This window comes from Sylvia atricapilla, chromosome Z, assembly GCF_009819655.1.
Source record: "Sylvia atricapilla isolate bSylAtr1 chromosome Z, bSylAtr1.pri, whole genome shotgun sequence".
Classification (NCBI taxonomy): Eukaryota; Metazoa; Chordata; class Aves; order Passeriformes; family Sylviidae; genus Sylvia; species Sylvia atricapilla.
The window spans coordinates 12333028-12353915 of NC_089174.1; the positions used below are offsets into that span (position 1 = coordinate 12333028).

Genomic DNA, 20888 nt, shown 5'->3' on the forward strand with positions numbered 1-20888 from the left:
TAAGGAAAGACATACAGATATAATGGCACTCATGAAAGGAATCCAATAGTTACTTGCTCAGTAGGTGTTTTTAGTACTCTAACCTATCTACACAGCCTTTTTTTGTGGGGAGGGGGGGAAAGGGGTGGTATTTAAGAATTACCTGATGTTCTTACTATTTTCATTTACCATTTCTAATTCCAAAACTATCTGAAGAACCAGGCATCCTAAAATGTAGATAATCCCTGTATCCTGGTGATTTTTACTTACACAGGGTAAATGTGACAGGGTTAAATGAAAGAAACAAAATATGCAAATAGATTTATGTGACATTTGAACACTACTGATATTAAAGTCTGTTTCTGTTTTCTGTGGATTTTCACTGTGTACTTCAGCATGGTTTATATTTGAAATTAAATGTCCCATCTTGGTCATTCTCTGTCAATAAATGCAAGCTTAATTTGAGAGTAAGGTTGTGTGGTGTGAGGGATCAAGAAAGTAACATGTATGTAGCCAAAGCTACATGAAGCTTTAGTGGAACAGAAAAAGATACTGGCTGAGAAGTTTATTTATCTATAAATTACAGAGTCTGAACATGACAGAGGGAAAAGAACACTGTAAGCTGGGGAATAGAGTGTGTCCTAGAAAACTGGATACAAACTGGGCATGTGTGAGTGTTTAGGAGACACATTAGGAAAAAATAATTCAGCTACACTAATGAGATGAAGAAAATCTTTTGAAAAGTGAAATTCCTGTATGAGGGGGTTTATGTGGCACTGTTTCATGTGATTGCACAGAGTTGCAGGTCACACCAAAATTATATTCAGACCTGCACAGTTTCTTCCCAGTTAGTAACTCCATGAAGAGCTTTCAGGATCAGAGCCTGCTGCCCATGCTGAGCATAAAGCTGGATGAAGGGTGGAAGGAGTAATAGAGCCTTCCTTGTCCTTATCGGGACAAGTTATCAGTGTGTTCTAGCACCTGGTAATGTTCCAAATTTCTCTGTAGTTTTCCTCCTTCGACCCCAATCCCTACAGGGCTCACAGTGTCATGAATGTGTGGGGTTGAGGGTGTGAGGAACAGTGGACCACACTCCAAAAAGTACTTGGGAACTGCTCTCATGCAAAAAAAGTGAAGCTACAAGGAATTTAATTTCCAGTGGACATGGAGGTAATAGGATGGCAGATCTGAAGGCTTCTGCAGCATGGTAAGAACCGGAGAGAAATATCAATCACCTATGTCAGCTGTTTTGCACTAGAGTAGGTGTAATGCCTTTGTCAGGGGGGAATTTTGTTGCAGGCAGGGTTTTTGTGTTAAACTTGTTTTTAGGAGTTGGTGATCATATTTTTAAACTGTCTGATGTAACCTGCCAGATTTCTTGGCTTCCATGGTACTGTGTAATTTTTTCTAGCTTCCTAGATTTTGCTGTTGTGAAAGCAACTTCTGCTTTCACGTTGTCATCACTGTATTGTGCAAGTCTAGTGTAGTCGTTTTATTACCACACCCAGGGATGTCATAGTTACTGCTGAATGATTTCCCTTGAGAAAATAGTGGCACAGCTTTAAAAAATCAAGACCACTCACTGATTGACTTAAGAAATAAAAATGGTATAATGCTTTCCAGATTGAAGCTTGTAACAATACTTTCTTTGTGTAAGTGTCAGCATCATTCATTTGTAGGTCATATTCTTTAACCCTGTACATGAATTTTCATTAACATTTTTCTCTTTTAAATTCTTATGTATTTTCCTAGTGAAAGCTTATTTTTATCCAAGTGTTGATTTTACCTTATTTCAGAGTCTGTGGAGTAGGAGAGGTAGCGATATTTAACAGGGAATCACAGCCTGTCTTGCAAGAGCTCTAGCTCTCAACTGAGAAAAAGAAGTTCCTGTATCTCACATGCAAGGCACACTTTTGTAACAATTCCTTTAGAATTAAATTAACTCATCTAATTAATTTTAATTAAGACATCCAGACTCTGTAGTAAAGAATTTGCTTTCAATAGCAGCAGTAGATAAGGGCATGGCTAGAGGACTTAAGGATAGTTCACCTGTACAGCTTTTAACACTTTCTCCTAAAAGGAGTTTGCTAGCCACAGAGCTGATAAGGAGGACTGGAGCACCTCTGCTATGAAAACAGGCTGAGAAAATTGGGTTAGTTCACCCCATGAAGGAGCAGGTTGTGTGGTAGACCTTAGGGCACCTTCCAGTATGTGAAGGGGGTGCAGGGAAAGGACTCCACATCAGGAACTGGAGGGACAGGACAAAGAGGGAATGAGTAGACATTAAAAGAGGGAAAAAATTAGGTAAGGTATTAGGAAGAAATTCATCCTTGTAAGGATGATGAGGCCCTGGCACAGGGTGCCCAGAGAAGCTGTGGCTGCCCCTGGATCCCTGGTGGTGTCCAAGGCCATGCTGGACAGAATTTGGAGTGGAAGGTGTACCTGCCCATGGCAGGGGGTGGAACTGGATGGGCTTTAGGGTCCCGTCCTACCCTTCGCATTCTCTGACTCTGTGATTCTGTGCTCAGAACAGGGCAGTGACAAAAGTATTTGCTGTTATGTGGATCTGTAGGGCTTTCCTGTTCCAGCACAGGGGTCACAGCTGCTTTCACAGACTGCAGGTCTCCAAGAAGTCAGACAGGGGACTGCACAGCTGCTCCTTGCTGGTGGGCTGCTCTGGAATTTATTTTTTTTCCGGTCAAATTCTTCTTTAATATTTCCCTGGTGAAAGGATATCGCTTGGGCAATACCTTGCAGGATGCAACATCTGTCTGTGAGGATATAGGTGTTCCTGGGTGTGCTAGGTCAGTCTGAGATGTTGTTTTAGGGGCAGAGCACAGGGATCCCTGTGTCTCACACAGGGATAGGAAAAGTTCTCTGTGGCTCACTCAGGGGTTGGAGTAGTGGAAGCTGAGTGAGCTGAGTTAGAGGCTTTAACAGGCTGTACAAGATTGACTTGTATGATTAAACCTCTATCATTCAGTTCACATGCTGGGAATATTTTTATTTCAAAATTAGACCTAAGTATCTGTCAAGTCTGCTCTTTCCAAAAATTATTCGTGAATTAGTTTTCACAACAGAGAAGGAAAAATTGAAATACTGTGGGTTAAGATTTAATAGGGGAGACAGGCTCACAAATACACACAACATATATATATGTATATATTTATAAATATGTCTCTATCTATTCAGCAATCTATGCTATACCCTGCCAGGACAACAAAGGACAGAATCTATCTAATTTTTTTCCCCCCACCTTATGGAAGTATAGAATTCCTTAAATATATTGTGGGTAAAAAAAATACTGTTACAAAGAGTTGTTAGAATATTTTACTAATACAGAGAGAAATCACAACCGACAAAGCAGATGTAATGAGAGTTTCCAGTGACTTTTTCTTTCTTATAGACAGTGAAAAATTGTTGGTTTTGGAAACAAGGTCACTGTTAGTGTTTAGCTTTGAAATTTTACTAAAAAGGAGAGTCATTGCTGTGTGAATGTCATCTTTTAGTACATAACCTCTGATAATTATTGCCTTAGATATGATAATTCTTATTTTTGATGGAGTGTAGTAATGCAAAGATTATATAGTAGTATCTATTGCTTAATGCAAAACTAAAATTCTCTATAGAATAAAGTAACTTTCAGTTTTGGAATCTTGTGTTGTCCCATTTTTTAATAACTCTTGTTTTCTTATGTGAAGCACATCTTCCCTTAAGCATAAGCATAGAGAAGAAAAATTGAGAAACTTTTCAGTTATTTCTGAAATATTTTGTGTCTTACGGTTGGGATCACTTCTTTCTTCATCTCTAGAAGACAAACAGTGGGCAGGGTGAGAGGTCAGGGAAAAATGACATTTTTGTCATAAGCTTCTAATTCTTGTTTTTATTTCTTAAGCTCAAAATACTGGTCTGGTTGATACATGATGACTGTGGTTTCTGATTAAGGGAACACAGTTTTGTAAATGCTTCTGTGTTCATCTTCCTGTGCCTTTAAAAAAATAAAAATCTGAAAAAATAAAATCCCAGCAAGCAATAAAACAGATATTGAAGGGCAGCAGTGTATCAGTCACAGTCAGTCTGTTGTCTCCTGGGACCTCCACCAGATCTCCTCCTCCTCTGTATAAATGAAGTGTTTAGTGCTTCAGTGTTTTACATAGTGTTTTCTTCAATGATCTGAAAGGGAAGTAGAAAGCACATTAGTTACATCTGCAGATGATGCAGAGCCAGAGCGCTACAGCAGCTGTAAGGATGGTGAGAAATTTAAATTCATCTGAGGAGCAGCAACGTGCAGAAATTTACAAAACTAACAAAAAAATTAAAATTCACTGTTAAAAATTTACAAAATCACCTTGGAAACGTGATCCAAACCAAAGACGTGTTGGTTGTCAAATTAGCTTAGTGAGGTGTTAATGATGTTTTCTTTCACTCCTGCAGTAAGCAAGAGCTGTTTATCCTGATATCCCACCCAGTTAACTGTTTGTTATCGTATCCTGATCTTTAACCACTTCCACTGCATCTCCTTAGGACTGTTTGCAGTTTCCCTACTGTGGTTTTGGTGATAAAGGACAAACAACTGGACTGTTTCTTTCTTTAGTTGCAAGGAAAATCTCCGCAGTGTGTGGGAAAAAACTAACATCACCTTTTAAATGTTTTATTTCCCCCCCCCCCTAACACTTAATTTTAATACAATTCTGTCTACAATTGACACACCTATCCCAAATTCAGAGTCTTCGGATGTAAAGCTGTGTTATTTTGTCATCTTCTCGTCTACCAGTCCGCTTTCCAGCTGGGGATAACAGAGCAGAATTGCCTTGAGATTTCTTTTTTCTTTTCGTTGTTTTAGTCCTGCTTTGGGAATTGAGTGAACCTGCCTGCCTTTTTGGCTTATCAGCCTCTCAGCACCGGGCTCCTGGTGGGGCAAACACCACTCAGCTGTAATTTGCCGAGATAGCGACGTTGCTATTGTTAGTGCTGACGTCTCGGTGTGCTAAATACGTGATGTAAAACAATTCCGTGCTGGAGGAACAGCCTCAGGGAAAGGGTTTTTGGTGCACTTTGTGTAACATGCGGTATGAGAGAGGCAGAGCACAACTACACAATCCAGGATCACGGAATCACTGGGTGCTTTGGGATGGAGGGGACCTTAAAGACCATCTCGTTGCACTCCTCTCCATGGGCAGGGACACCTTCCACTATTCCAGGCTGTCACCTTAGTTTTGTTTTAATTAGGGTTGTACCCAAACGTTCTGTGTTTTCCTGGAGGTAGCTGGATAATGTGCTTCCCACAGCTATCCTAAATTAAGATTAGGCGAATGGGGGACGAGGGAAGATACAGAACATTTGTTTTGCAGAAAACCTTTTTTTTTTTTTCCTCTTCCCTTTTTTACTTGATTTGTCAGCACCTGCATGATAAATGTAAGCCTCCTGGTGGTAGGCTTGCTCTGCTCACCTTCACGGGCCTCCTAGAAATGGCCCCCAGGTCTCAGTGTCTAAGACACTGACAGTGTCTAAGAAGTGTCTAAAAAGCTGGAGACAGTGAATTTTATTGTGAGATAGTAGGTGATAGCCAATTGCTTTGCATAAAGTCTAAACAAAAGTAAAGATCGATCATCAATGTTGGACTCCCAACAGCTGCAAAGATGTGCACATACTCTATGTCCCTGTAGCAGTGTTGATTTTTTTTTTTTTTTTAAATACAGTTGCTTTTGGAGTGTATGCTTTGTATCTGGCATGATTTTGGTTGTGCAGTGGGAGCAGGCTTTCAGAATAATTCTATTCCTACTCACTTTAACCTGTTTTAGGAGTATGCATTTTGGATTCTTTTTGCACTGTGAAAACTGTTAATTTGTTTGTCCTATCTAAATATATTTGCCTATACCTGATCTCAATTGAATATATTAAGGCATAAGACAAAAATTACGTGCTCTCCTTGCTATTTACTTCACAGTAAAAGGTTGTGATGCTATTTATCTGTGCTACTGTGCCTCTCTATCTCTGTGAATTCTTTATCCAAATAGTGTAGTGGTGGCTTGCACGTGATGAAAAATAGTTTCCTTTACACAAACTTTGTTAATGGTGTCAGACAGTAAGTGTGATATTCAGGGGATGCACGCCAATCTGTGGGCTACTGATAGTGTAAGCTAATTTCCAAAAATGAATTAAAAGCATCTTTCATCAGTAGCCACCAGACGTACACCAGCTAAAGACAACAATGCTTTGGAGACAGCACATGGTGAATTTGGTGGCTAATTGGAAATTAAACCTTTGGGTTTTCCACATTTTCTGATAGACTGACCTTGCTGAAGGAGGTCAGGATGGATCATGTGTTGTGGCAGAGACTTCCACAGATAAAAGGTCCATGTGGAAGGATTGGTCCTTGTTTCAAACAATGTCTTTGAAAGCTTTGTGAGCAGTTTTTACTGAGCCTTTTTCAGGCAAAACTTATGCATAGCATTAGTGAAACTTGTATTAAAAAAAAGTTAACAAACAATAGGCATTTTTTAATAGATGCCTTTTATGTAATTTTCCATGTCCTTCCAAGTAAAATGGCGGGGGGGGAACTAATCAAACCACGTTTCTGATTTTAATAGGTTAGGTGCCACAACACAGAGTGAACTCTTCCCTAGTATGTACCACTTAAATTTATGGGTTTTTTTAAAGATGTTATAGCTGCATATTCAAGTTGAAAAGATGGATAATACTTCTCTCCATAGGGAAATGCCACAAAATTTATGTCAGTCTTTTTGATAATCACAAGATTTGAGAAATGACCCCTTCTCCTTCTTCTACTCCCTCAAACTTTGGATATTCATGTGTCTTCACCCAGGTTTGCATGGTTATAGCTCTGCTGTCACTGGTTGGTATGTATGGTTGAGCTAGTCGTCCTTTAATGTGACAAAAGCTGCTGTTTTCTGTTGTTTTTCCCAGGCCAGGGAAAACAAGTGTGTTCAGAGCTCCTGATATCCTGTATGGCATCCTCATTGCTGAAGAAACACAGTGGTTCATTACAGATCCTTTAATCTCACAGAATTGATAAGGCTGTTTAATTGAAGGAATCCTTTTATGATTAAGACCTTGCTGTCTGAACCCTGAAGGTGACAACTTGCTGGCTAGATTTTTCATATTAGCTGCATAAATCACAGAATCATAGAATACTGGGATATCTGGGGTTGGAAGGGACGTCTGAGGCTCACCCAGCCCAAGCCCCTGCCCTGGCAGGATCCCCTGGAGCAGTGACACAGGAACGTGTCCCGCTGGGCTTGGGATGTCTCCAGAGAGGGACACTCCAGGCCCTCCCTGGGCAGCTGTTCCAGGGCTCTGCCCCTCCATGGACAGAACTTCTTCCTCCTGCTGGGGTGGAATTTGCTGAGCTTTATTTGATGGCCCTTGCTCCTCATCCTGGCACTGGCACCACTGAACAGAGCCTGGCCCCATCCTCTGGCAGCCCTTGGAGATGTCTGTATGGATTGATGGGATCCCCTGTCAGCCTTCCCCTCTCCAGCCTGACCAGGCCCAGCTCCCAGTCTCTGCCCAGCCCAGAGATGCGCCAGACTCCTTCTCAACATTGTGGCCCTCTGGAAATAATTAGATTATTCTACATATTCCTCCATTCTCTGCATGCCAAGTTTATTATTTCTCTTTGAACTGGAGGACTTTAAGGTGTTTCTTATGCCTGTTAAAGATGTATTCAAGTTTACTGTAGCAAAGCCTCAGTGTAAGTTTCTTCTACAGTTGAAATAATTCATTCTTTCTTTTTGTTGCAGTTCAGACTTGGATCTCTGAAGCTGCAAGAAGTCCCAAGCCCAGCCGAGGTGGTCAAGGAACTCATTGGTTACTGCCTGGATAACCTGGGAAAGCTCCAGGCCAATACTGAGCATCTGCAGAGAGAAAATGAAAGGCTTTTCAGCAACTCGAGAGAGATGGAGAAGAGGTGAGTTCCCAGGTGGATTCACACGTGACCTCAGGATTCACCTGAGAAGCTCAGCAGCAGTGGATAGAAATTTTTTTGCATTTGAGACATGTTTTGAGCTCAGTTACCCATAGCCCATGTGGTTGTGATCTCCTCCCTTTCACAAAGATGCAACTGATACTAAAAATTTACAATTAAAAGTGGTTTTAGGTTATGAGTTGAAAAAAAAACCCCAAAAAAACACCTCAAAATATGTGGAAGTGGCTTCACTTTCTTTAGGAAGCCTTTTCATTAATATTATTTCCTATAATTCTTAGAACTAGCAGTGTAAATGATATACATTTTTGAGTGGGGAATAAATTGCTGTTTCTTTCATCTGTTTTCTTTGTTGAAGCCAGAATTGAAAAACGAGTGTAGCATTATAGGAAGAAGTACCATTATTTTTTAAGAGATTTTTGTAATTGCTGTTGCACTTATGATCTGAATTGTCTGTCATTCAGTAGTGAAATAATCTATGCTTGCTTCAGTGAGCATAGAACTCTTAACACAAAGCAGTCAGAGACTTATCTTACTTTTCTGTAGCTTTACCTGAAAAAACACACAATCTAGGAAGATTGATGAAAGAATGCAGCTAATTTGTGTTAATTTGCCTTGAAAAAGACAGCCAGCTTTTGGGAGGAGTTGGTTTTGTTTCCCTCTCATTAAAATGAATAACACTTTCTCCTGACAGTCTCCCTGACAAGCAAAGGGCCTCCCTAAGTAGTGTTTTACTGCTTAACAGTGTAATCGAACAATAGTGTATTATATAACCTGTGTTCTGTGCTGCGTTACATGCTGATGTGTAAGAGGCATTAGTGCTTGTATCAATTTCCATGGTGGGGTGGCACTTTTACAGAGTGACCCCAAAGAAAAGGAGGACCAAAAAAAAAAAAAAAGTTGGGGTTGTGTGACTGCTCTCAGTCCAAGCTGGTGGATTTCTTTCACAGGTTTATAGTTTTGAGTAGATGAAAAATGTTTTTTCAAAGTATACACTGAAGGTTTTATGGTCACCAGTCTTTGGCCATGTCTATTAAATGCAGAATAAAAATAATACAAAAATCATTTTCATTCAAGAGGTATTGGGGTTTTTGGTTTGTTTCTTTGGGAGAGTTTTTTTCTTTGTTTCTTTTAGATTTGGTTTGGTGTGGTGGTTTTTTTGAATTCTTTGTGCCACAGCCTAGTTCTACTCTGCTGCCTCCCTTTGCTGCTTTGGCTCCAAATGCTGAGAGTTGCCCTGAGCTGAACAAAGCTGTGCCTGTCTTTGTTCAGGAGGCAGCATTTCAGGATTTACATCCTGCACCACTCACAGTGCTGAGTGGTGAAACATCAAATATGGAGCACGTGGTATGGAGAATTGCACTCTGGCCTCATGCCAGCCCCACAGCCCCTGCATCTCCCTCTACCAACAGCCTCTCTCCTCAGGACTTCATTAGAATTAAAACATAGCAAGCAGGCGTCTGAGAGCTGCTTTTGTGCCCCATAGTTGTGGGGTGGAATTATTCAATCATCCCATTTCCATCTTCCTGTTCAAATTTTCTTGACCATCAGGGAGGTTTTGGTGAACAAGTGGCTGCCAGGGGTTGAGTGTGTGTGTCTGTGTGCACACCTCAGGGATGGATGAGTTAAAATATCAAAGCAGAAAAACTGTTCTCTTTATTTCATATAGAAAATTCAAGGTAAATTAGTTCCAGGCTGGCTTGGACAGGGCTTTGAGCAGCTTGGGATAGTGGAAGGTGTCCCTGCCCATAGCAGGGGATGGAGCTGGCTGGGCTTTAAGGCTCCTCCAACCCAAACCAATCTGTGATTCCATTACAATGAAGGTGGCAAATTTTAAGTAATTATAACCTGTAGCAAAATAATTCCTTGAACAATAAAAATCCAATTTCTGGTTTGGGTGTGGGGTATGTTATCGGGCATCTAGAATTTGTGTAGACAAGCCAAATTTAAAATAGCTGCCAATTTTTGTTGTGGTCAGCTGCAGTGACAATATATTTAAACCAGAAGCAGATTATAAGAATGCAAGTTAGGTCCTTTGGGCTTGAAACTATGTCTTCAGCATTAGCTCATCAACATTGCATGCCATTGCCAGTGCTGGGGGAAGGGTTAATCTGAAATGCAAAGGAACAATTCCGTGAGATCCAGGAATTATTTTAGAGCACTGGAAACAGGGATGAATACCAGAGATGCTGAATTCTTTCCTTCATAGTGCTGGATTGTGAAGGTTGCCACTAATAATTAAAGAAATGCCATTAAGTTTCATAGCTCACTTTGACCTCTGTAGAGCATGTGATTGCTCTGTGTTGGGTCAGCACTTGAAATCTTGCTTTTTATTATTAATTTCTCAGTTCATTGTTTGTCATAGTCCTTAACAGTGGCTGGTTTCATTGGGCTGTGCAGGATTTTTGATGCCTGTCACCTTGGGTGCTTTTTGGCACATGAAAAGCATTGCAGGGACACCTGAGGATGCATAAATTGGGAGGCACCACTCCAGCAATTAACCCCCACTTGGGTTCATCGTGCTGGGAGCTTGTCTGTGGGATGAGTAGCTCCTCCATTTGGCCTCGGGAGATGGTGTTTGAGGGGCACAGTGCACACACAGGCAGCAGCACGTGAGGAATGGCAATTAAAGTTTGTGTTTACAGCTGCTGAGGTATTGGAATGAAACCCAGCCAGCTCTGCTCTGTGCTCATGTAGCTCAAGTGGTGAATGCCTCACTGAATCCTGGAGGCTCCACAGGGCCACCCCAGTTAATGCATCTCTGTCCCCAAGACCATTGCCTTTTACCAGTCTCTTTTAAAGTATCAGATGTGCCATGTAACAGTGTATTTTTAAGGCTCATATATTCCAAGTACAGCATTAATGTGATGCTTTTGTGATGTTCACTGCTTTTACAGTTGAGTGATTTGCCAAAATAATGCCATTCTGTGTCTGAAGAATTTATTTGGATTTGGATAGCTTTGAATAATGGGAAAAAAAATCAAAAAAGGTGTTCACATAAATGAAAACAATCATATTGATTAACTGATGGCATACTACTAATTGATTTTGCCCAGAGGGAAGAGTTAGTATTCTAATATTCTAGATGCTATTTTTTTTCTCCAGAGACTGAAGAAATTTGCTGGTCTTGCAATAGGTTTCTCCACTGTACTACTCACAGTCTAGGCAGCATCATCTGTACTTCACCGGGAGTTTCCATTCACATGGGTTTTCATCAGAGGATGTTTTTGCAGCTCTCAAAGGCCTCACTGAAGTTATCTTAAATGGCACTTTTTTGGCCAGGTCAGCCACATTTCTCAGTATTTGAACCAGCCTCAACTGCTCCAACACAAACCAGTGGCCTGGCAAAATAAAGGCAGAGAAGCAACCACTTTCCCTAGTTTATGTGTGGGAGAGGGGATTATTCTACAGGATTTGATACAGACATGATTAGCATATTTTAGACAAAATCTGCCCTCTGCTCCCCCCCCCCCCCCCCCATTTTATCTATACAGTAATAATTAGTATCAAGCATGTCCAGGTTCTTCTAGGCCCTGCATATTGGTTTATGATTCTTTGTGAGTTGTCTATTTATTCCCCACTAAACAGTTAACTTCCCTTTTGTAGGTGGAAAGTCTCCTGGTAGTTGATTAGTACCTATGATCTTTCATTTAGGAATTATTGAACTGATCTATATGGTAATGATGTTCTGCTATTTGCATTTAAATTAGATGAATTATTTATCAACCATCAAGCATATCCCTAAAGCACTGAACAGTAGGCTTAATGCTTTGAGTTTTTGGTGTTTTTTTGTTATTGTCTTGCTTCTTACATATATATGGTTTTGATCTGTGAACAAAATAATTGGTATTTATGTTGAAATCTCTTGCCTTATAAACTAATATTTTTAAAGTCTATTACATATCTGGATTTAATAGCATAACATGCCTTCTGAACTTTCTTACAGCCTTGCAGAGGTAAAAAGGTTTTTAAGTTATGACTATTTACTATATTTACCATGATCAGTGAGATTATTGAGATGTTTATTTTCTTCTTGTCTACAAAGCTAATAAAATGCTTATGGTTCAACCCAAGGACTGAAAGGTGATGAAATATGAGAACTAAATACAGAATTACATTTGCCACAAATCACTTGATTTGCTTGCTCAGGTTTGCTTGTATTCTAGTTTTGCTTGTGAGACTCTATACACCCATATTCTTAATTTAATACTCAAATTGTGCTTTTTTTTATTGACATTCATCTACCCGCAGATGCATACTATATTTTTTTAAATACCTGAAGTATATTTTCTTCTGAAGATATTAAGAGCTTCTTAACATTTTTATATTTTGGAATTTTTTTTTCATCTTCAAATATATTTCACACCAGTGTGTGGTCTAGATTTGAGACCTTTCAAGATGAATCATATCTGTTTATGATCTCCTTATGTGTATCCTGCTAAGGTATGCCTGCTGTTGTGGTTCAGCATCGAAAATAAAGAATATTTGCCTACATAAATTCTAGTTGTCTCAGATGGAGGTGTGCAAGAACCTACCAAAAAAAAGGCACGAAGAGAAAGGTTCACATCTGGTAAGTTTTCCCTTTTGGAAGTAGAGTTCATTGCACTTTTCTGTGGAAAAACAACAACAAAAATCTTACTCTGGCCTGTTTGAGACACAAGGTGCTGGACCAGTTGTGTGTGGTTTGGAGTTCGGATTCTTGGTTGGCCTCAAAACAGAATTGTCTTCTAGGAAATAGAAGGATTGGTGTAACAGTTAATTTTGTTCTACAGGCTGGAAAAATGCGTGGAAGCTAAAGAGAAGCTGGAGGCAGACCTTTATAGCAGGTTTGTTTTGGTGCTGAATGAAAAGAAGGCAAAGATAAGAAACTTGCAGAAGTTGTTGAGTGAAGCTAAAGAATCTGCAGTGGATGCCAAATGTGCAAGGTATTTAATTTCCCTGGGTTTCTTGGTGTGGTACTTGGTGCATATTTGAGTTTAGCTTAGTTCAGTTTCCATTTTCTTGGCCCTGACAGTGAGGGACAGTTCTTCCTGGCATAGTGCTGGGTTATCCAAACCAGTCCTGGAAGTCATTGAAGGGAAGGATTCTTTCTGGCATCCTTGCAAGCAGCAGCATACTGCTGTGGGTGCTGTAGCCAAGAAATGAGTGTTTAATTGATTGGTCCTGTTTTCTCCTGGGCTGCAGTTGATTTTCCAATCAGATCACGTCCCTGCCCTTTCCATAGGTGGTAATTCTGTACATATTCTCCCTGAATTATTTAATTCCTTTGAGAAACAAAAATATCTTAATTTCTTTCCATTTCTTTTGATGTTTTTAGGGATAGTATAGCTACTGCTGAGATGGCTATAAAGAGAGAAGACTACTATGATGCCAGCACTGATGAGGAAAGTGAAAATCCCGCACGGGCCTCGTTGCCATCAGGTAAGACAGAAAGCATTGTCTTTGTGTTATATCACAGACGGGCTTTGTGTGAATAAACCTTAAGGAAGGCAAAATACTACCTGACAGACTGCTCTGTGACAAGCCAGCCAGCAAGCCTTAAAAATACCTCTCCTGAACCAGAGTACAGTACTGGCATTTTCAAATTAGAGAGGGAAGGTTTAAAAGCATGCTGCACGAGTGAAGGCACTGTCTTTTCTTGGAAAGTGACAAATTACACACTTTGTGGAACTAATGACAGTCTAACAGTATCTGAACCATCAACAATTCCATTTTAAATTCTGGAAATCATGATGGGTGTACCATGATTGATAAGGTGTAAAAGGTAGCTCCTGACAGTTTCAATAGTGTTTAAAAAGGGGAAAGAGAGGAGATTTAACAGCTATAAAAAGAGCTGTGTGCATAAATGGAATGAAAATGTATTTATAGCAGAATCCACTCTAGTTTGTCAGAGAATTTTTGGCCTTGTGAGGATGCTCACGAAACTTAATCTGATGAATTTTTCCAGGACTAGAACCTTGTAAAGTGTGTGGGATGCAGTGATCGTCCATTATACAGTACAAGATATTTAACTGTGCATCAGGATTTTGGCATGTTTGTGATAAACTAGTGGGAATACACAGGGCAAATGCTATCAAAATTTTAAAGCTCTATTGATAGTTGTAATATGGTTTTATATATATATGTACAGATATATACACGTATGTGTATAAAAGTACATACATAAACTTCCTTTCAGGTCTGAAAAGTTTGCTATGGGTTCTCTTACTGGAGCTTTTTATTTCCACCACAGGTAAAGGTAATCCAGACAATAATGTGTTCCTGTAAAACAGCAATTTTCTGTGCACACTGGGAACAGGAAGTGTTCTGTTGCCAATGGCAGATAGCTTTGTCACTCATGTGGGCCTGTTTGCTGAGGAATTTCTGGTAGGCACAGCTTCAGACAAGTGGAGGAAATTGTGATTGCAGAAAGAAATAATTTAGTGTTGCATTGTGCTCCCCAGAAGACTTTGCTGTCAGGTGGAAAATGGTCAGTTCAGGTAAAATGATGAGAAATACTTTGTTTTGTGAAAAGGCAAGGAAAAGTGGAAGATGTGGAGTCTTCTTCTAAATTCAGTGGGGCCGCCTAACTAGCTCAGTGAGAGTTTTGAAGCAGTGATATGTATTTAATGATGAAAACAACACCCACTGCCCTGCTCAGGCAATCATGAGGGATTGGACTGATCAATGTTACAGGAAAATATACCATATGTGTTTATTTGAGGTGCAAACAAAAAATGTACTTTATTTTGCCTCTGAGGGATGCAGTCCTCAGGGTTTTGGTACTGACTGGAAGAGTTCAGATGCAAAATTTGCAGATAACATGAAGACCATAAAATCAATGCTTTGGGTAACACACTCGAGTTTTTCAAGGCAATGACACTGTCTCAGTGGGTATCTCTGTTGAGCTCTCTCAGTGAGTATCCCTGAGGTCAGCTGGTGCTCTTCCTGTGTGCACAGCTTTCTCTTTCAGTGAACATTGGGAAAGCAGAGCTGGGTACTGAATATCTGAAGTCTGTCCTAGAATTTTCACACTCAAAAAGAGGCATTTTCTTTACGAAGAAAGTAGTTATTCAGGGATGAGTGGAATGTGTGGGTAATGAAGCTCAAAGCCACATGAAGCATCAAGGACTGTAAGACATAAAGATAAAACAGATAATATTTGGGGTTTTTTTTTAGTTGTTTGTCTTAGTTTTCCTGTCTCCTGGTGCATCATTGTATTTCTTTTCCATTTGGACTTGAAATGTCGTTGCAGGAATCAGTGAGAATCAGAAGATCATTGAGGTAGTTTTAGTAGATATTGGTGAAATCCATAATCAAGAGAGAAGATCATAATTAAAAAAACTTCTTTGAAGGAAAGTGAAGGCGGGTGTGTGTATGCACACATAGATGCTCAGTAAAAATGTATTTGTATTTGTTCATGTCCAAATAATTCACTATTAACTGAAAAAGCAGCAGTGCTCAGCAGGTGGTTGGGTTTATGTTGGGAGGAGAACACTTGAGGTGGTTTCTCACAACATAATTCTGTTCTAGCGACTCATGGGGATGAAATCCAGACATTGCAAAATCAGCAAAAAAAAAATCAGAATTTGTTGAACTGCAGAGTTTAAAACTCTGTTTGAAGTAATTGCTCTTCACAATTGTTCTTCACAATTGTCCTTAACAATTCACCAATAATTGTTCTTCTCCCTGAATTTTTGGGGCAGTCAACTGCCAGTGTATTCCAGTGGATATGGAAGAAAAACCTGCTGATTTTTATTAAAAGATAATTGAATTACTTATTTTGTTACCAGTCTGGTGTTGATCTCATGCAAATATTGTAACAAGACCCAATGAAGAAAAATATTAAGAAAATTAGTAAGAATTATTAATTGCAGGTTTTGTACAGGGGCAGAATCTGGAGCCTAAATTTTGGCATTTCCAGTACTATTTTTAGGTTGGATTTATGTTTGCTTTCTCACAACAGTTTCTGCTTCACAGCTTAAAGCAAAGATCAACTGAAACATGGTAGTTTTCATCTTGCTTACACACTGATGTAATTAATGCTTTGTATTGTAAAGTAAGAAATTAAAATTGAATTAGTAAGTATTTCAAAGTACTCAGAAAAACAGTTGATGAGAATTACACCCCTTAGAAATAGTACAGCATTATAAATAGTAATACATTTATAAATAATACTGTATTGATTCTATACAAGAGCTTTGCCTGTGATGCCATGACCATGGGGGAATTTATTTGAAATCTTATTTAGGGCTGTGAATGTGAGGTTGAGAAAGGCACAAAACTCCCATCTCTCACTGGAGTTTCATAAATTCTGAAGCAGCAGCTAGAGATGACATGTCAGGTCCTTTAAATGCCTGTGAGCTCCTGCTTGAGAGAAGAAGGAAGAGATGAAGAAAATCCTGCTCCTGATCTTCATGGATGGAATGTCAGGAATGTTTCTTGGGAGCAGGACAGTGTTGATTTTGCTTTGGCTTGTTGAGGTTGGCCTTTGATGAGACTCCAGGGCTGGTGAGATTCTGTGGATTACTAACCCGAGGTGAAGGTGTTGTTTTCTCTACTGGCTCTTTAACAAAGTTCCCCCATCTGGAACTGACCTGGAAATGTCATAGAAAGTGAAGAGTGGGATAAGGCTGTGGTTCTCTTCATGTGGCAGTGCCAACTGTACACAATTGTTCTTTAAGACAAAAAAAAACAACCACCCAACAAAACAAAAACAAAAAAACCCAACCCCCCCCCCAAAAAACCAAAACCCACCAAAACCCCCCCCAAAACAAACAAACAAAAAAAAACCAAAACAAAACAAAAAAACCACGCCAAAAAAACAAACAAACCAAAACCAAACCAAACAAAAAACTCCGCAAAAAACCACAAGCCCCAGAAACTGCCAGCATGTGTTTCTCTTTAGCCACAGGAGTGAGCGGGTGATTCAGCATGATGCCACCGGACTGATGCAAGATGTTTCTGTCATTTTAGGATATAGAAACACTTACTCTGGTTAAGGACAACCCAATTGTTACTGATTCCTCTTTCTTCCCCTCTGCACTGAATTTTACTGGTTTTGTTTACTCCAGCTACTGAGCCATTCCTCCTAGGGATGCTTAGATGACAATATCAGGCTGATAAATCATAATTTGATATCGTGGTTGGAAGTAATGGCTTTGTCCTGCAAATCAACTCCCTTTATTAACTGAAAAATGTTTTAGTGGTCCACTTGTCAGGAGGCTTTTAAAACATGAACAAGGATGGAATAAATGCTCCCCTTCTCTGCTGCCTTCCCAGGAGCTTGAGAGTAGATGTTTAAGAGCAATAGTTTACTCTTCACAGTGCCTGGAAAGTGACCAGAAAAGAGAATATTATTCCTCCTCCCAGGTATATGACAAAACTGCAGGGAAAGATTTAATTATTGTAATGCATTTTAGATATGAGGGATAACATAGCAGGTGGGATGTAGGCAATGGAAGAAAATGGTTTATGATTTATTGTTGTTATTTTTAGGTACAAATGCTAAAATATCTGTCTGCCTCTGTACAAAACAAGGCTGCTGAGCACCAATTTACAGTCAGCTTGCATCCTATTTTGTTTTCTCTTGTCCCTAAATTCTTTAGTTATATTTCACATTATAATTGGTAGAAGTTACCTCTCCTTAGAGTAATGAGGGATGTCATTATCTACCTTGTTGGATCAAATAAAATTTTAAGATCTGCGATTCTTGCCAAGGTGTGTGAAAATATTACATATTTCCCCAGACATTCAGTGCCCACACTTTTCTGCTTGCTTGATGACAAGGACAGGTTCAGAATGGGATTAAGCTCTTTGCAGAGCCCACAGTAAATAAAAGCAAGCACCTTGCCATCTCCCAGTGCTTCACCATGCAAATATTCTCACCCCCTCCATTCAAGCTCCTGTCTTGGGGATTGTTTGTTATGCCCTTAGGACTTTGTAGCCCTTTAAATTTAATTAGCTCTCCTGTGTAGTCCAATCCACTGATGGCTTGGTGCTACTGGTTAATAAGCTTTGATCAAAGTTAATAATAATAAAAAAAGCCTGTTGTAACAGCACCGGGCTGTGCTGTGCACTGTTAAAGTTTCATCTGTGAAGGCTTCTCCTTAAAAGTCTGTTTTTAAGGAGTTTTAGTACTTAGCCATTTTAATTTACCTCGGGTTTAAATTATTTCTGTTTTTGTCAGGCTGTAACTGAAAATGGTTCATCCCGAGGAATAATCTCATTTCCCTTTCCCTTAAAGGTGTAGATACCTTTTTTCCCTTCCCCCTGAAACTTGATACTGATTTTTCCCCCACAGTTTGATGGTTTTCTGCCTCCAAAATACTTGTGGGAAACAAACTGGTTTCCCTCTGTGTTACATCAGGTACCATGGTCAAAATACATTTACTGTACAAATATCAAGATGTTCCATGCCCCTATAAAAATCGTGTTGTGAGTATTGCGCTAAGAGGGATTTACAACATATTACTTTGACATTTTTCTCTGAAAATTATCAAAAATTGCTTATATCTCTGCATATTTTCTACACACCTTCTTATTGCTCCTGCTTCAGCATATAATTTGATGCAGCTGAATGTGGTTGACCCAAAATGAGTCGTTATTCAGTAAAATTATATAACTAACAGATTTATGCTTTGCTAAGACTGTTGAATATTTAGTGATCAAAAAATCAGAACAGCTAATGATCACACTGCACAGTTAGGCGCAACAACACTGATCGAGGTAAAACTTAAAAGTGTTGTTGTATTATCCACATACTATTAAATGTTACACAGGAAAGAACTTTTACTTCCTTGGTGAGTTGTAAAATCTTTTAAAGTGCAATTTAATTTCTGCATAAATAATCAAATTAACTACCTTTATTATATTCAAGTTGAATTGTAAGACACTTGTTTTAGAATAATTTTCAGACCAAGCTGGTGATTCCAAACTTGATGCACACCCATGAGTCCAGTGTTTTGTTTTTTTTTTACCTCAACTGAAAAAACAGGATAATTTCAACAGTTCAGCAATGTGCACTTGAACACAGGTGGAATTGCATCCTTTTTTTTTTGGGGGGGGGGGGGGGGGGAGGAGGGTATCAATATGTTCATGCAAAGAAGAACAAATTACATAAAGTTCAAGTTCTTAAGTAAATAAATCAATATTAAATCCATTAATGAAGCAATGCCTTCATAATTGTGATCTCCTTCCACGAATAATCATTTCCCAAGCCTATTTTGACACCTGTTGGTAGTGAATTTACTTCCCAGTTGTGAAACTGCAACATTACTGGTGCTGGAGCTGTGCCACCACAGCCCTGCTCTGCCTCATCCTGCTCTAATCCCCAGTTAAAGAGCCACTGCTTATCGGGTGAGCAGGTAACTCAGCCATCAGCAAGCTGCCAGGGGCAATCCCCATTTGAGCTTTTGTTTCTCCTTTAATCCACAGCCCCTGCATGTTTAGCACCCAGAGTAATGATCCTTTTGGGATCTGGTGCAATTAAAATAACTGTCAGGGATTATGTTTATTACACCAAATTATTCTTCAATACTTGTATTATGGACCACAGGAATGACTGAATTTGGTGCACAGTGAAATGCAAGCCTGCCCAGGAAACCTCTGTCACACAATTTCATTTTGAGCTATCTCACACATGTCACACATTTCATCCTCTTACTATCCCAAGCTGCTCCAAGCTTTGTCCAGCCTGCTCTTGGACACTGCCAGGGATCCAGGGGCAGCCACAGATTCTCTGGGCACCCTGGGCCAGGGCTTCCCTGCCATCCCAGGGAACAATTCCTTCCCAATATCCCATCTAACCCTTCCCTCTGGCAGTTGTAATTCAACTGGGGAGAAACAGCATCAAAAATATTTAGGTATATTTCATTATATACTGAAGGTAATTGACATTCAGAAAACATAGTGCATTTGCATTCCCTTCTTGAAAACGTCTGTACTTTAGAAGAGTTGACATTTGGTTTAGCACTGTTGGCTCTTGGAAAAGGATCCTTTCAACAAGGAGAAGCTTTGGTTGTTGAGGAAGAAAGGTTCCTAAAAGGGTAGTGATCCTGAACGTTGGGATAAAAGCCCTTAATTTCAGCTAGGGAATGGGCTGTCTATCAGTGCCAGCCAACAAACCCTGGATACTGAAGGTGCTGGCACACAAAGGGAGCACCACATTTGAGCAGAGTTTGCTGTCATCTGTGGCTTTTCCACATTCTAGATAGCAGCTTTTCCAATGCTGAATTGAGTATTTTTTAGGCTGCCATATCACACTTCACATTTCCTGTGTGTTTTGGGTGTGCTGTTGGGAAGTCAGGCAGTGGGCAGTTCCCCAATGCTGGGTGCACACACCAGTTTATTTCTTTTTTTGGAGTGTGGTTCTCCTTGGAAGGACATTTGCTCTGACCACCTGTGCAACACTCACTGCCATAATTATCTTAATCACTTCCCAGCTGTATTACAGTGTCTCATCGCAGCAGACAGCCTATCTTGATTAAAAGCTGAGTTATTCAAGATTATTTAACCACTAAGCCCCTAAGCCCTGTGGTTGTTCCCTTGATTTACTGCTTTTCCAGGTTAAAGCACACTTCCCTGTTTTTAACTGGAAATTTTCTCAGCCAGGCTGCACCCTGTGAGTTTGGTGGGTCTTGGCTAGGTTTGAGAGTTGGTTTCCCTCTTTGGCTTTGCTTCCTATAGCCCTTTTATTGTGTCTTTAAGCCAGTGGAAACTTGATAGGAAACAGATTTTACACTTAATGAAATGTCAAAATCATCACACTATCTAAAACAGGAATAGAAAAACAGTACTATTGTAATGCTTTAAAATATCTTTGATTAAGAAGAAGGAAATCTCTTTGCTTCATCTAAAAGTAATGAATGTAATACTCCAGTAAACATTTTTTTTAAATCTTATTCCCTTCTTCTTTACTGACCTGCTTATTTTACTGGATATTTTTATTATTTATGTCCATCTCAGGTAAAAGGTACTGTCCTAA

General features: G+C 39.6%; 1 protein-coding gene across 2 annotated transcripts in view; it reads left to right on the forward strand.

Annotated features, from left to right (window-relative positions):
• XRCC4 (X-ray repair cross complementing 4) overlaps positions 1-20888 on the forward strand; it is a 128156-nt gene that overhangs the window by 33349 nt on the left and 73919 nt on the right. For both annotated transcript variants that reach the window (XM_066339311.1, XM_066339312.1), the window contains exons 3-5: positions 7743-7909; positions 12697-12849; positions 13242-13345. In XM_066339311.1, the coding sequence (XP_066195408.1) occupies positions 7743-7909; positions 12697-12849; positions 13242-13345 (424 nt within the window). The remainder of the gene's footprint in view (positions 1-7742; positions 7910-12696; positions 12850-13241; positions 13346-20888) is intronic.